The sequence below is a fragment of the Dermacentor variabilis genome, chromosome 10 (assembly GCF_050947875.1).
Source record: "Dermacentor variabilis isolate Ectoservices chromosome 10, ASM5094787v1, whole genome shotgun sequence".
NCBI classification, from domain to species: domain Eukaryota; kingdom Metazoa; phylum Arthropoda; class Arachnida; order Ixodida; family Ixodidae; genus Dermacentor; species Dermacentor variabilis.
This window is the reverse complement of record NC_134577.1, coordinates 3,428,091-3,444,363: the sequence shown is the minus strand read 5'-3', so window position 1 is coordinate 3,444,363 and position 16,273 is coordinate 3,428,091. Positions and strand designations below refer to the sequence as shown.

The window sequence follows — 16,273 nt, the reverse complement described above, 5'->3', positions numbered from 1 at the left end:
TACTAGATGATATAAATAGTATCCTTCTCAAGTTTATCTTACAGCCCATCCCACACCAATAGTTAATTAAAAGCATACGTGCACATGGACTAAAGAATTGGAATAAATTCCGCGCCATTGCTGCATGAGGTAAACAGGCACGAGGCAATCCTGGTTTTATCAGGTGGCTTCATGTCCATGAGTGCTGCTGTCTGCAAGTTGTCCATGGGCCATACAGATCGAAAATCTCAGCTATTTATGACATCTGTATTCTGGCACCCGAGCACTGCAAATACTGATGACAAGCATTACAAGGGCTTTGTCCGCATGCTTCGACACTGCGACGAGTGCCAAAAACCATTCTGCCGGCTCGTGGGACAACACGGAATCGTGTTTCAAAATGGAGAGAAGGAAACGTGCCGCTCACATGGGAAAGGAAGCAGGCTATAGAGAGAGAGTAAGGGTGCTTTCCGGCTGCATCTGCTTACCTTGACCTTTTTGCAGATAGTGTCGGCTCACTTTCCTTCAGTTTTTGATGCATTTTAGTCATGAGGAATTGTTGTTAATGTTTGGTGGGAAGGAGACAACCTTCACTGCCATTACCATAACCGTATTGCAGAAGGCGAACATTTGAACTATTCCATGGCAAGCGGAGCTATCATCAGCCAGTGTTCCTGGAAGTGGTCACCCTCTCATGTACTAGCTGAGACCAACATTGCTTAGCTTCGGCGATTGCAGAAGCCGTCACTCATGCACCAGGACATGGCATGATGGCCTAGGAACATTTGTTCGCCACCCAAATCCCCATTCATGTCCAAGCAGTTTACAAACAGTGCTGGAAAAAAGAAATGTGTGTGAGCGTGTGTGTGTGTACGTGTGTGTGTATATATATATATATATATATTATAACATATTGGCACCTCTTACATAAAAGACATCTGTTTTGGTATGCATGAGGCTAACAGTGCTTTAGTTGGCTATACGCAAAGCTGTTCCGTCGTGCATATATATAAAAAGCACCCTTCTTAGGGCACTGCAAGGCGTGCAAAAGGGCCGAAGTAATGGAAACGAGCTTGCTAGGGGGTTTCTGAACGCAGGGAAATAGGCATTAGATCACTCAGCACATGCAGTCAAAACAAAACTGGTTTCAGCAGTGCACACAACTCTAATTTCTATCCACGTGCACGCAGTTCGGGGTAGCTTACAAAAGCACTGCGACTACTTCTAGCAGTCGGACCTCTCCACCCCACTGTTCCATGCAACGTAACAATGCCGGTAACAACCTTTCGCGAGGAAGTCACTTGACAAAGGAACTGTCTTTTTTTTTCTTTTTACTTAGGTGCTCTGTGGTTCATGGTAGAGCACGAACTGTTCTGCGTGGGCAATAGTTTAACGATGTGCCTTAGTATATAGGTCACGCAAAACAGTAATTGACTCCTAACCGCTTGACCTCGTGATAAGGAAAGTATGTTATTGCATTCTTGTGGCTTTGAAACACGAAAATTATGAAGAAATTGTGGCCTAATCTGAAATCTCTTGACACTTTGTCACAGGTGTTTCATAAAGAAAAGGCGTCACAGAGGCCATCTATGGTGATAGACAATCTCCTTCCATCCTTTAATAGTTCTTGGTTGTGTTGATATGTTAAAACTGCATGCTGCTATTAGATTCAGCAGTGGTTCATGACAGGCAGTTGTGATGCGAGCGCAAAAGGCAAGTATGGCACAAATACTTTGCAAATATGTCGTTATGGCAATTGGTGTACTCTGGTATTGCCGCTGCAAGTGGGCATTAGCAGTTTACATGTCACCATTTATATAGTAACACTAGAGCAGTGCACATGACAAGCATAAGTATGCTTAAGCATTCTAACAATCTTGGTTGTGCAGCTGCGGAAAGCCAGCCCAAAAACTCATTATATGCAGCTTTGTATCGCAAGCAGCCTCACAGAAAAGGACTTTTGATGAAGTGTACCCTATTCATATGCTGACGCTTGTAACACAGCTAAGATATTCGCCCACCCTTAGCGGAAACGTTGCCATGTTAGGATAGTAGTGAAGACAAATGCCGCAGTTTTCGCAGCATGCCCGCCATGTGTTTTTTATGTCACTGGCAGTTAAGCGTGCCCATCTCAGTTTCTGGCCCCTCAAAGTGGACATGGCTACGTTATTGCCGCAAACTTGCCGATATTAATGATATTGTTCATTACTGATACGAAATAAACTGTTTGACTACACGTGATGTACTCGCGAGAAGAAAAAAAGTCGCGCTCGGCACGTTCGGCTTGCTCCGCCGGCCGCCATTTTTGTTTTGGTGTCCCACACTGTTACAGCGGCAGCCACCTGTTTGTTGACCTGTTGTCGGGCAGCAAATGCGGGATGAAAAAATTTTTTTTTCTTTTCGCTGGAAATTTAACCCGCGTAAGGATCGCACCCCTGAATTTGCGTCAGTTCTTTTCACAAAAAAGTGCGATCATTATGCAAGTAAATGCGGTACTTGCTTCTTAACTTAAAGGGGCCCTGAAATGATTTTGACGATTTTGTATAAACATACTGAGTCATTAAAGTAGGTCCTTCTGTTCATTAATTGATGCGTCTAAGTGCTCCCCGTAAAGCGTGTAATTTATTATAAGGCTTTAAAAATGTACATCGTAAGCAATCGTGACACAGCACTTGGCAGAGCTGCCTCTAACCATTTGACGTAAATTGCCCTAATGATGCTAGTAGGGTGAGCTATCTGATTGGCCACCTAGGGCGCGTCAATATTTCTGCCAACTTTATGGTGAACAAATGTTTGTAATAGTTGGAATGTCATTCGTTTCTATAAAAATAAAGTAACAGAAAAGGAAGGCTTAAGGACAATTTCTCACTACACTTAAGCACTTTCGGCACAAAGCAAGTGTCGCCTGCTTGTGTTACAACTTGCTCCATGATGACGAGAGCTGTGGTCAATGTTAATATCAATATTTCTTTTTGCAAGCAACATGGCTCGCCCTTGTTATGTTGTGGGCTAAAAACTTGGTGACTGGCAATATGTCAAGGTGCGACATCGTGTCCTTCTGCAAGGCAGCAGACAAGCGTAGTGGCTACAGCGCATCGGACTGTCGCTGTCTGATCGGCACCAGGATTTGCACGTTTGCGGTTGTCACTCACTTTACACCGGAGGATTACTACCACAACAGTGTTTTGCGTGTCCGGTATTCAGGCAAACGCAAGCGAAAGTGGACTGGTCCCGGCCGTTTCACCGTGCCGTTTTACGGAATGAGCAGAGGTGCAAACGTGAACAATTTGCACAGTGCAGTCACTTGGTGGCAGAGAGCTCAACCTAACACACTAGCAGTAATGAAGTGTATTCTACCTTGCTGCTGGTGTAAATTTCCCGCACGAGCGTAATCAGTAATAGTGTCGATCAAGATAGCATGCCGACGCAGACAACCATCGAGCTTGAGGTGAAGAGTAACAATGCTTTATTGGATGCTTGCGCCTTTACATCAGCCTCCCGGCTGATGGGCTTGCACAGCATGGTTGCCAATCTTGAGGACCCTGGTTGCCAGGCCTGATACAGTGAACACGTTTTTGTGAATGTTTATAATGGTTAGAGCAATATTAGCTCTTTGTTTGGCTGGTTAAGCTCTGCGCTGCCAGGTTAAGCTCTGCACTAAAGCTCCTTCATCAATTTGAGTTTATGCCTCCACCCATCCGTCAAAATGCCCATCTCGCCTATGGTTACCGGAATACCGGAAATGCTCGGCGCTGTGACAGAAATGCTCGCAACGGACGTTGCATTGATAGCTCTTGCTTGGGGTCGACTGCCAGGTGGCTGGCGGAGAGGCTGGAGAGGCTTCACTTGCTTGCTCCTAGCCAACCGGAAGTAGACGACACGACATGCCATCATGATGCAGAGGCAGTGAAGGCGGAGCTTAGCCCCAATCACTTGAGTTGAGGAGAAAATACGTGGCTGAGGAGGAAGGTAACTTGTAATCGTTCGTAGCTCTTAATATGAGGTGCTTCACAATCATTGTGGTGTGGATGGTTAACTGTAGCTGTACCATACGCGTCGACAAAATTTGTCCAAACTGGTTCAGGGACACTTTAACAAAAGGGCTTAAAAAAGCTACAATAGGTTTATTGTTGTTCTGCCTGGCCCTGAAGCTTGTGTTGATTTTGCCATGATATGGGGGGGGGGGGGGAAGCTTGTTAGTGCTGCTGTTGCTTAGTAGTGACATAGAGCAAAACCATAGACTTGAGGTGTGGGATATGCTGCAGAAACTTCTGGGCAGGCAGAAAGAAATGCGAGATGTAAGAGGAACTAAGGCCAACCAATCTTCCTTTTGTAATTAATTAGACAGGTTGAACCAAAGAATGCGTGAAGTACAGAGGACATAACGAATAGTAGGCAAGTACGAGGAAAGATTTGCACACCTTCAAGCAACCTTGAAGGACGTAGGAAATGCCATGGAGCCGCACACACAAAAAAAATATTATATATAACTGATCGGGAAGATTGCCACCATACAACAATTTTATAGTGTTTGGAATCCCGAAAGTGAAAAAGACTGCTTAACAGATTGGAAAGAAAGTGTTAACTGACATTTTCTGCAACCGACTTAATGTTCAAATAAACACAGTGGAAAGAATGCACAGGCGTGGCAGAAAGCAGAAAGGAAAAGTGCGCCCAGTGATCAAGAGAGTTTTCGACTACTACAAAGAAAAGGCTGCGTTGTTCAAGAACTACTGAGAGTTAAAAGGGACCGGCATATCTATCTCTGATGATTTTCCTGCAAACATGCTACTAAAGTGGGGAAACCTATGGGAAAGCGCAAAAGCAGAAAGGGTTCAGCTCATGTATGTCAAGATTGTTAATGAGAATGCATTGTATTCTTGGAATAGTGCCCAGTCTTTTAGAATGAAAACAAGCTAGAAAAATACAAATGCACATGATTCTCAATGGCACAGTAGAAAACAAACTCGAGATTTCAAGCTAATGAATAATAATGCCCGCAGCCTAGTGAACAAAACCACTGAATTTGTGCACCTTCTTTTTCTGCGTGTGTATTGCCATTGCAATCGAAACCCGGTGGCATCTGGACAGGTAGCTGACAGCGAAGTAGTATTGTCATGTTATTCATAAGGATAGTGAAACTCGTGGTGGCGGCATAGCAATAATTCATAAAAAGGATATTGAACTTGTGATGATGCACGAATGCCATGATAATGAAAGTATTTAGTTTAGGTCAATGCTGTCTGGCTCTCCTTGCATAATTGTTTTTATAAACCTCCTAATGCTCTACGCTTGCCTTTCTAAAATCAGTTCAACACTCTTGTGTGACAGCTTGCCTGAGAATGTGCATCTAATTATAGCAGGTGATTTGAACCTTCCACTTATTAATTGGGATGTGTGACATGTTGGCTCAGCAGACTTCAAATATCGTGATGTCTAATTTGACATTGTAGTTAACAGAGGAAAAGCTTCATTAATAACCTTATGCAGGTTGTTTATGAAGCAGCTAGAGTTGGACCAACTACTCGATCAGTGCTTGACCTTGTGTTTATTGACAGCAGGATTACTGATTATGTAATTGATGGACTATCAGACCTTAAACTTGCCCTTTTGTGCATAAAAAAAAAGTTGCCAGCCAAGCGTAACAGAGAAACAATTCATGTTAGAAATTTTGCTACAGAAGATGTTGCATCCTAGATTATCTGGACATGGCACTGGAATCATTTTATTGAGCAGCTGAGATCAATACATTGTGGGATAAATTCGACGGTATTGTCAATTAATGTGTGCATAAGTATGGAAAGAAATAAAAAATTCTAAATGTTACATCGTGTGTCCTTCAAGGGTCTGTTTTAGGACCTTCGGACCTTTAGGGCTGTGTAATGACATTACAAATGGCCTTCATAGCATGATCACGGTTCATTTATTTCCAGGTGATTGCTTACAGTACTCAAAAATTTATTGTCGTGCGGACCACTTAGAATTAGGCTCAACACTAGAAACAATAACCGATTGGTGCACATGATGGAAAATGAAAATAAAATATGAAAGAAGTGTATGCGTGAATAACTAGAAAAACAAGAAACATGTTACATTTTAATTACGATAGTAAGCCAATAAAACAAGTGAGCCATTTAAATAACTGAGGTTTTTTAGCGCAAGAAAAGGGACGAAAGACAGTGGCAAGACGCGGACACAGCGCTAACTTCCAACAAATGTTTTATTTCACGAAGCGGTACACATATATATAGGTAACACACACCACCGTACGCATGCGCATATGTACTGATTTCTAGTCAAATGAGACAGCAACGAGACGTGTAATGGAAAGTTAAGATGGTATCAAAGATGAAAGAATGACCATGCATAGCCAAAAAAAAAATTTTTTTTTTTGTAATTGCAAGATTAAAATGTAATCTCCATCAGGCCACCCTCTGTGTCACGTTTAAAAAATCGAATTCTTTTCTTGAAAGATCTATTGAAGGCGCGCTAACACAAGCACTCCCTAAACTAGCTTACTTTGCCGCTTCAATAATCTCACGTGTTGTTTGCGCTGGGCTTCTTCCTATCACCGTGCACTGTTTATAAATGGGACTGCACCTATGCTTTCTGCAGTGAAAAGCCAGATGCCCCACTCCTCCAGTTCGCACATTATTTGCGTGTTCACACAACCTGTCATTTACGCACCTTCCCGTTTGGCCGATGTATTTTTTGCTGCACGACCGGGGCAAATAGTTAGAGACGTTTCAAAATGTGCTGAGGAAAATGAAGTAGGAAGGTGTATCTCAGTAGGTGTGAATGTTGTGTCGCGAGCTAAGCCATCCAGGCCTGTAGTGCCCTTAAAAACGTGTGAAACATTTCCTTCGCCAAAATAACTTGGCACTGCTTCCTGCAGATAAAGAAGGTGGTTTTGTGGTCATCCCACATAACTCATTGAAACAGAAGGCAGATGAGGCTTTGGATTCCATTTTTCATAGCAGGAAAGATGTCTCACTTGTGAAAGTGAAATCAGAAGCTAAGAAGCTTTGTCAGAAATTAAACCTGAGTAAACTGGTCCGCGAAATCGAAAGTAAAAAATCCGGCAGCCTTGAAATGTTTTTTTCGATCAAAACCCATAAACCAGAATGGCCACTGCGCATTATAGTGTCAGAAGGTGGAACTTGGCAAAAGTCCGTAGGGCTTTTCCTTCAACTCAAGTTGAAGTTGCTTGCAGTGAATAATCCTTTTCTGACCAAGAACTCGGAAGAAGTAATAGGGTACCTGAAGACGCATGTAGGCAGTAATTTGAAAGCTTTCTCTATAGATGTAAAAGATCTATATTATTCACTGCCACATGATGAGTTATTAGTATGTGTTCAAGAGGCTATTGATGCTTACGATGAACTGAAGTTTGTAAACACCATCTGCCTATCTACACAGGGTTTTCTTGAACTATTGTCTGTGTATCTGCGCTCGATGTTCTCCAAGTGGGATGGAAGTGTTTATCTTCAAAAACAAGGAATTTGCATTGGTTCCTTTATTGCGCCAATTTTAAGTGACCTTTATCTTGCTCATGTAAACAGGATACTGGATGCCAAATTAGAAAACTCAAATGTAAAAAAGGTGTATAGGTACGTTGATGACTACCTTGTTCTTCTTGATCCAAGCCCTAGCGGGGAGGTTTGTCTTGATGTCACGCAAGTGCTAGATCTTTTCAACAAGTGTTTACAACCGCTTACTGTTACGCATGAAACGCCACACGATGGTACTTTGCGATTTCTCGATATAAGAATGTTTTTTGAGGTACGCCAGGTGTGCTGGGCATAGTAACCAAGGGTGAACAAACCGCTACTGCCATTTTCATCAGGCCACTCTAAATTGGTTAAGAGGGGGATTGAAAAGTCAACCCTAATGAATGCTCTTCGCCGCTCATGTCCTCACAAGTGTTTGTCTAGTTTTATGGCGCAAGTGGATCGCCTGAAACAGGCCGGTTTCCCGCAGCATATCATCACAGCTGTGGCCAAAGGTCTCCTTAAGACCGCAAAACGCGGGCGACAGGATGAGCAGTCTACTTCACTGGAAAATGTGAGAGTTAGCAGAAATGCGCAATCATACCGTACATCCACGATATCTCGCACAGACTGAAGAAGATTGGCAATAACGCAAATGTAAGCATCACCTTTTCAGCGCCAATCAAGCTGTCCAACTTGTGCAAGGCCAGCTACAGTGGTTCTGAGAAGCCCAGTTGCCGGACAAATAGCAAGGAACACTACGTTCATTGTGAGAACAATATCGTGTATGAACTGCCCCTGTCGTGCGGCAAAAAATACATCGGCCAAACGGGAAGGTGCGTAAATGACAGGTTGCATGAACACGCAAATGTGCGTACTGGAGGAGTGGGGCATCTGGCTTTTCACTGCAGAAAGCATAGGTGCAGTCCCATTTATAAACAGTGCACGGTGATAGGAAGAAGCCCAGCGCAAACAACAGGCGAGATTATTGAAGCGGCAAAGTAAGCTAGTTTAGGGAGTGCTTGTGTTAGCGCGCCTTCAATAGATCTTTCAAGAAAAGAATTCGATTTTTTAAACGTGACACAGAGGGTGGCCTGATGGAGATTACATTTTAATCTTGCAATTACAAAAAAAGGAAATTTTTTTTTTGGCTATGCATGGTCGTTCTTTCATCTTTGATACCATCTTAACTTTCCATTACACGTCTCGTTGCTGTCTCATTTGACTAGAAATCAGTACATATGCGCATGCGTACGGTGGTGTGTGTTACCTATATATATGTGTACCGCTTCGTGAAATAAAACATTTGTTGGAAGTTAGCGCTGTGTCCGCGTCTTGCCACTGTCTTTCGTCCCTTTTCGTGCGCTAAAAAACGTCAGTTATGGAATACCAACATGCCCTAACCTACACTTTTTCAAGCCATTTAAAGTATTTAGGTTTTACAATATCAGATGACTTGGGAAAAACACATCACTAACTTGTGTAATTCCGCAGAGGTTAAACTTTGTTTTGTAAGATGCATAGAAACATGCTCCCCGAGATGTTAAGCTTACTGCATGTCTGCCATCGGTATGTCCCGTGTTATAATATGCTAGCGTAATATGGTATCTATATAGGAAGAATCAAGTAAACAACATTGAAAAAATATGTGCAGCCACGGTTACTCGTGTGCAAACAGGTGAAACAGCGATATATATATATATATATATATATATATATATATATAAACAGAACATCACAGATTTGACAGTCTGTTAGATCTAACCACGACGGCCAATATATGCCCATACCTGCAAAGGTTAACACATTTACGTATTCCCTTCTTCCAAAAAGGATTGAAGACTGGAATGTGATGCCACATAACATCACCAAAATTGATTGTCCAGAACAGTTAGAAAAATTGGTACTGGCCTATTATTCTTCTATGTAACCATGCTTAACATTATTAGCTTCTTTGTGGCACTAGTGATGTAGGTGGCACATGCAATCTGACATGGTTAGGAATGATTCTGCGTGATGTTTACCAAGTTCTTGTGTATGATGTTGAAAATATGATTTTGTATGACACAGCTGTTGTTTCTTATGGTGTCTTAGTAGTCTGTAGTGCAGTGGTCATGTTAATATATCTGCAGATATTCTTGCGTCAAATTGACATTACTTAATCAGCATTTTCTTGTTTGATTTGTGTAGTACTTGTGTCGGTAGCAATCTTTGAAGTTTATGTTATGATTACCTTGTATCAGCCTTTCGGTTAACACTATCAATACATAAACTACTGCTTTATCTTGGTTTGTTCCCTACGCTCGAGATGGGGCGGGGGGGCGGGGGCTTCTTTGGAAAGAGTGCATAGCAAGCACCCTGCCTTTCTTGCCTGCAGCGCATTGGTTATCTGGCTGCGTCACAGAGCTTCCACGAAGGCACAGATGTCCTCATGCTTACCACGAACATGATTCGAAAGGTGAGGGGGGGGGTGCCCCCATCTTTTACGCATTGCTCAGTGACTGAGCCTTCCCTTGAGAGCAGGCTGTGTGCTTGACAGGACCTGAACAGTCAGAGCATGTATGACTCGGGCACAGCGATGAGTGGCCTGGCCTGCTTTGTGACAGCTGACCTGGCTCGGGACTTGGCCAATGATGTGATGACACTGGTGAGTGGTCAGTTCAGAGATGCCACTTCTAGCAAGTGTTTGGATTGCCTACAGGCCAGTGGAATATGAGCTGCTTCGTCTTGTCTCTTTATAGCTGTGGGCTGCTAGTTCCAGAAATGCTGTCTAGTTTCATCTTTGTTGCAGCATGGTTTTATGTTTTATCACAGTTAAGTTAATCTTAGTGTTGCAACTTGCACAATAATATAAGGCAATTTAATAACTTGCACCAACAAACTTACCACCAAGGTGTAACACCCAGAGGACTTGTCATATGCTGGTGCTAATCTGTGCGCATTGTGGCCACATTGTAGCGTGATCATTTCGCGCTCAGTTCATAAAGCATCTTTGCTTTTGTGATGTGCTATACCATACGTGCTGATTAGGGGGAAGGATTGTTTTTAAGTTTGTAGTGGGCTAACTTCACTGTGTACACACGACAACCATGACATATGCCATGAAAGATGTCACCTGGCAGCACAGTCGTCTCGGGATTCTTAGCGCTAGTAGTTGATGCCCAGAACAGGGCTTGTGCAACATGTTGTGTGTGTACTCTTGCAGCTCACATCCACCAAGCCTTACCTGCGCAAGAAAGCGGTGCTGCTCATGTACAAAATTTTCCTTCGGTTCCCGGATGCCTTGAGGCCAGCATTTCCACGGCTGAAAGAAAAACTGGAAGACCCTGACCCAGGCAGGCGTGCCTTTTTTTCTTTTAAAGCAAATACTTTGTCATAATGAATACATTGGGCGCAGATTTGGTTGGACGTTTCCTCAATGGAAATTCAATTCTCAGAGACACAATTTCCATCTTGCATGCAGTAAGTTTCGGTTACAATGCATGCCAAACATGTGGTTGTCACTGTTTTTGGTTCTCATCTGGGAGGACTGGGGAATGTGCGAGTTGTAATCTAATCACCAGAGCTCTTTTATGTGCATTTGCTCTTGAAATGCATCCGCTGTTGATGACTCGCCAATTGCAGGTGTGCAGTCTGCATCAGTGAATGTCATCTGTGAGCTGGCGCGGAAAAACCCCAAGAACTACCTGTCGCTAGCACCAGTTTTTTTCAAGCTCATGACAAGCTCCACTAACAACTGGATGCTGATCAAAATCATCAAGTTGGTGAGCAGTCTTCGATTGACTGGTCCTCATGTAGAAACAAGTGTTTGGCAAATGGAATGCTTGTCCTCAATGGCCCTGGGGCCTTGGGCATCGATGATGCAGCTATCTGTCAAGTGCAGCGCATGTCTGTATTTCCGATGGCAACTAAACAGGGTCTGGTATAGCCGCCAACAAATGTCTAAGCTTCATTGGTGCTGTATTTAGTACATGCATAGTGATTTCACTTTATTTCCCAAAATTCAATGTGAAATTGGATGTACATTGTTTATGCAGGGAAATATGTTGAAAAAGTATTTCAACACAATAAACTGGGTGGAATATGTCACGCATAAGATTTCTTACATTAGTTGCCAATGCACTAATAATGTATTTACTTGAGTCTAACGCGCACTCGATTGTACTGTGCAACTTCCGCAACCCAAAAAAAGGGAAAAAAACGCTCTCGATTGTAACGCGCACTCGTTTGCCAGGACCTAAAAAAAGGAAAACTCCTTTACACTACCGCGCATCCGTTTGCCGGGACCTAAAGAAAGGAAAACTCCTTTACACTACTGCGCACCCTATTCTTTAATACAGAAGTGTGAATTTCTCTCATTTGGGAAAAACAAGAATTTACTCCCAATGCACTAAAGTTCCGATAATTAAAAGAAGTCGCAGTTTCGCCCGAAAGGTGAAGCATCGGTTACGATAGCAAATTAGTAGACAGCTATATGAAAAGTAAGAATAGCAGTTTTATTGGCCGTTTAAACTTAAACATTCGCTTACTAACCAAATTAAGCATGGTGTCACGCCCGCACAAGCAAACATGAACATGCCTCACTCAGTGACTGCGAAAACTCTTTAAGCGCTGGAGAGGAACTGTGGTTGCAGGAGCGAGGGAATTTACCTTTGTGCGGCCTCTCGCTTGACGCAAACTAAGCAATGAGAACACAGTGCCGTGCGCCTAGATGCGTAGACTCTTATCTCTGTCACAGATCGCTTTCAAGATAGGGGCCATGCAGCCGCGCCGTATGTAGCAGCCGCCAGTGCAGAACGCTTCTCCTGTTTGCACCAGTACCGCATGCAAGTTTCGGGAACTCGGAATGCCCGTAATGGTGGCCCGATTTCTGTCTGTCTCCGCACACATGATCGCTTTCCTTTTAATTGCAGCATCGTGATGAACTCGGCATGTCTTTGCAGTTGGAACTTCCATGCTGATAGAGCAAATGCAGAAAACGGGAAGACGGACGGTGCACTAACCTAAGCTAAATTGCCTAAGCACACATACTACAACACATGGAGAAAGCTCCAACAGTTAGGCTCGAAGCGCATACAAGGTAGCCATTTTAAAATGCCGATGGTGATATGGTAACGCAGATTCAGGGTCGTACTCGTTCCTAACAGGCACGCAATTTTCGGACCCGTTTTTATCTGAAAAAAAAAAAAGCGCGTGATAGATTCGAGTAAATACGGTAATTGCAATTTAAAAAGTAGACCTGAAGCCTATCTTTTTATCTTTAATGAATATAATTGTAGACATATGTTGTATACATGAACCCTTTACAGTAGGAACCTGCTGATATGATCACACCTTGTACGAATTAGGAGGTGATATGAATTTTTACAGTGAAGCTGTTAGCCTCTCATTGGTCGGCACTTTTCATGTCATCATCCATGGGTAAAAATGTGGGCTGATCCCGACGGTAGTGTAATACCGGGCCAACCCGCGGCGGAGGTGAAGCAGGCTTTAAGTACTCTAAAAAGGGAAGCGAAAAGTAGTACATACCATACTTACTCGAATCTAATTCTCACTTTTTTCCATTAAAATGGATCCAAAAATTGCGTGCACATCAGAATCGAGTACAACCCTAAATCTGCATTACCATATCGCCACCGGCATTTCAAAATGGCCACCTCGTACGTGTTTCGATCCTAGCTGCCGTAGCTTTCTTCGTGTGCTGTAGTATGTGTGCTTAGGCAATGCTTCCTTTGGCTTAGCTTAGTGCACTGTCTGTCTTCCCGTTTTCTTCGTTTGCTCTATCAGAATGGAAGTGCTGACTGAAAAGACATGCTGAGTTCATCACAATGCCGCAATTAACCCTTTGAGGGTCAATGACATAAATATACGACGCTGCGAACAAGTCCAAAAATGGTCGATGCCGTATATTTACGGCACCATCTGTACGTTTAAAAAGCACGCCAATATCCTAGCTTTTTCTTTTCTGTCATGTGCTGCCATTATGTGAGAATACAGGGAATTTTTTTCGTGCGCCTCCCTCTCTCGGTTTTTGTTGCACGGTTAACTGATGGCTATCTCATTACTAATCGCTCAAAGGGCGACTGCTTGTTTCTCGCTCGTTTAGGACTCACAGGGGTGCGCATAGGAAGGATGCCGCCATGCAAGCGTTTCCAGTGCCTTTTTTTTTTTTGCACTTGCAAGAACTAATTGCCTCTGGTTGGCGATAAGATGAAGATTAGCGGAAGTTTGTCACACGTTTTGCTTTTTTGACGGGCACACAACCACGCAGTTTTCTTGAGTGCGCGCACCTACACAGTTCTATTATGCTATGGATGTACACCCTTGCAATGTTTTAACAATAACATGCGAGTGTCGACCGCAGGGCGTGCCAATGGCTTTGTAGCGGTGAGGGCTGCAGAATTGCCACTTGTATGTGCGGTCGTGCAAGACGAATTCCAGTTCGAATGTATTCTGCGGCGCTGTTCGGATTTAGGGCATCACCTCACTGCTAAAGGGCCACTGACGTGCCACGCGGTCGATATTGTTAAAAAATTGCAAGGGTGTACATATTAGTGTAAGAGCAGGAATATTTGAGTCTTACGAAATATTCTCGTTTGCACATTTTCAAAGCCTTGAACTATGTGTATAACAATGCATCAAATTTTTCATTATAATTTTATTTCCTTTTTTATTGTTATTCATGAATGAAGAGTACATATATACCAACGCAAAATATTTTTTTCTCACTTTACAGTCATCCTAGAAAAATTACAATAAATTTTTTTCAAAGTCCCTAAGAAGAATTGGAATCTGCAATAAAAAAATTGACCCTACGTGGTCGCATATGGCAAAAGAAATCGACCCTCAAAGGGTCAAAAAGCAAGGCGATCACGTGTGTGGAGATGAACAGAAATCAGGCCACATCACGGGCGTTTGGAGTTCCCGAAACTTGTATGCAGTACTTGCTCACACAGGAAAAGCATTCTACACCGGCGGCTGCTACGTACGGCGCGGCTGCGGGGGGCCCCTATATTGAAAGCGATCTGTGATGAAGATAAGAGTACGCATCTAGGCGCACCACGCTGTGTTCTCGTCGCTTAGTTCACGTCAAAGCGAGAGACCGCACAAAGGTCAATTCCCTTGCACCTGCAATCGCAGTTCCTCACTCCAGCTCTTAGAGTTTCCGCGATCACTGAGTGAGATGTGTTCATGTTTGCTTGTGTGTGCGTGACACTATGCTTGTTAATTTAGTTAGTAAGGGAATGTTTAAAAGTTTACACGGCCGATAAAACTACTATTTTTACTTTTCATATAGCTGTCTACTAATTTGCTATCGTTACCGATGCTTCGCCTTTCGGGTGAAGCTGCGACTTTATTTACTGCAACTTTAGTGCATTGGGAGTGAATCTTTTGTTTTTCCCAAAGGAGAGAAAGTTGTATTTCTGTATGAGAGAATGAGGTGCATGGTACTGTAAAGGACTGTATTTTTTTTAAGTCATGGCAAACTGGTGCGTAATGTAATCAAGGGCGGTTTCTTTTTTCCTTTTTTTTTGGTCACGGAAAATGGGTGTGTGTTACAATCAAGGGCGCATTAGAATCTAGTAAATATGGTACCATCTTTGGAATCACGCTTGCAACATACAGAACAGCATTCGTTCCATTAAAAAACAAGCCTGAAACAAGCGTCCAAACCACATAATTGATAAGGTGCTCCTGTTAACGCAGTGACGGCAGCTTGCGATGTAGGGAGTGACGTCCCTAGCCTTTCGTATATTAAAGAACTGATTGTTGTTGCAGTACCGCTGTATATAGGCATTGCATAGGACTTGCAAGGAGCAGTGTGAATATGAGGAGCGGCAAAGGGAAAAAGAAATGGCAATATGACCAGCGGCAGCATGCTGTCAAATGTACCATTGCTATCATTGCTTTAAATTACCATTACTATCATTATTCTCAAACAATAAAGCATTGCATACCTCCCTCAGCAGTTGTAGTGGTGGTTTTCAACAGCTTCACCGGACATCCACTTTTGCAGGGCCAAGATGACGAGTCACTCTTCTAAAGTCCCAACCCAAGTCCGTTAGCTTACATTGTGCTAAATTATGGATGTTGGGAACTGCCTTTTGCGCCGTGGCGAATAATACGAATAATCGAGCCACTGAAGTCCCAGCCCAAGTCCATTAGCTTACATCGTGCTAAATTATGGATGTTGCAAACTGCCTTTTGCGCCGTGGCGAATAATACGAATAATCGAGCCACTGAAGTCCCAGCCCAAGTCCATTAGCTTACATCGTGCTAAATTATGGATGTTGCAAACTGCCTTTTGCGCCACGGCGAATAATACGAACAGTTGAGCTGCCGAAGTCCCAGCCCAAGTCCATTAGCTTACATTGTGCTAAATTATGGATGATGTGAACTGCCTTTTGTGCCACTGCAAATAATACGAACAATCGAGCCACCAAAGTCCCAGCCGAAGTCCATTAGCTTATAGTATCGTGTTAAATTATGGATGTTGCAAACTGCCTTTTGTGCCGCGCCTAATAGTACAAACAATCGAGCCGCTGCATGACTTCTGGTGGAGTCGGCAAGGAGGCTCCAGCACACCGGTGACTACCATATTTACATGATTGTAAGTCGACTTATTCTTTTTTTTTTTTTTTAATTTGAAAATCTGAAGTGGGGGGTTGACTTACAGTTGAAACCAAATATATGGCATATGGCACCGCCAAGAAAGTGAGACCAACGGGAGCTACAAAGTAGTTGCAATTTTATGTTTGCTCTATGGCCCTACCCGTAGCTTTTCGCTATCTTGCATGTTTGTT

General features: G+C 43.1%; 1 protein-coding gene across 6 annotated transcripts in view; it reads left to right on the top strand.

Moving 5' to 3' along the window:
- Positions 1-16,273, top strand: part of g (adaptor-related protein complex 3, delta 1 subunit-like garnet) — a 285,419-nt gene that overhangs the window by 8,627 nt on the left and 260,519 nt on the right. For all 6 annotated transcript variants that reach the window (XM_075671312.1, XM_075671311.1, XM_075671310.1 and 3 more), the window contains exons 4-7: positions 9,847-9,927; positions 10,009-10,116; positions 10,675-10,804; positions 11,094-11,233. In XM_075671312.1, the coding sequence (XP_075527427.1) occupies positions 9,847-9,927; positions 10,009-10,116; positions 10,675-10,804; positions 11,094-11,233 (459 nt within the window). The remainder of the gene's footprint in view (positions 1-9,846; positions 9,928-10,008; positions 10,117-10,674; positions 10,805-11,093; positions 11,234-16,273) is intronic.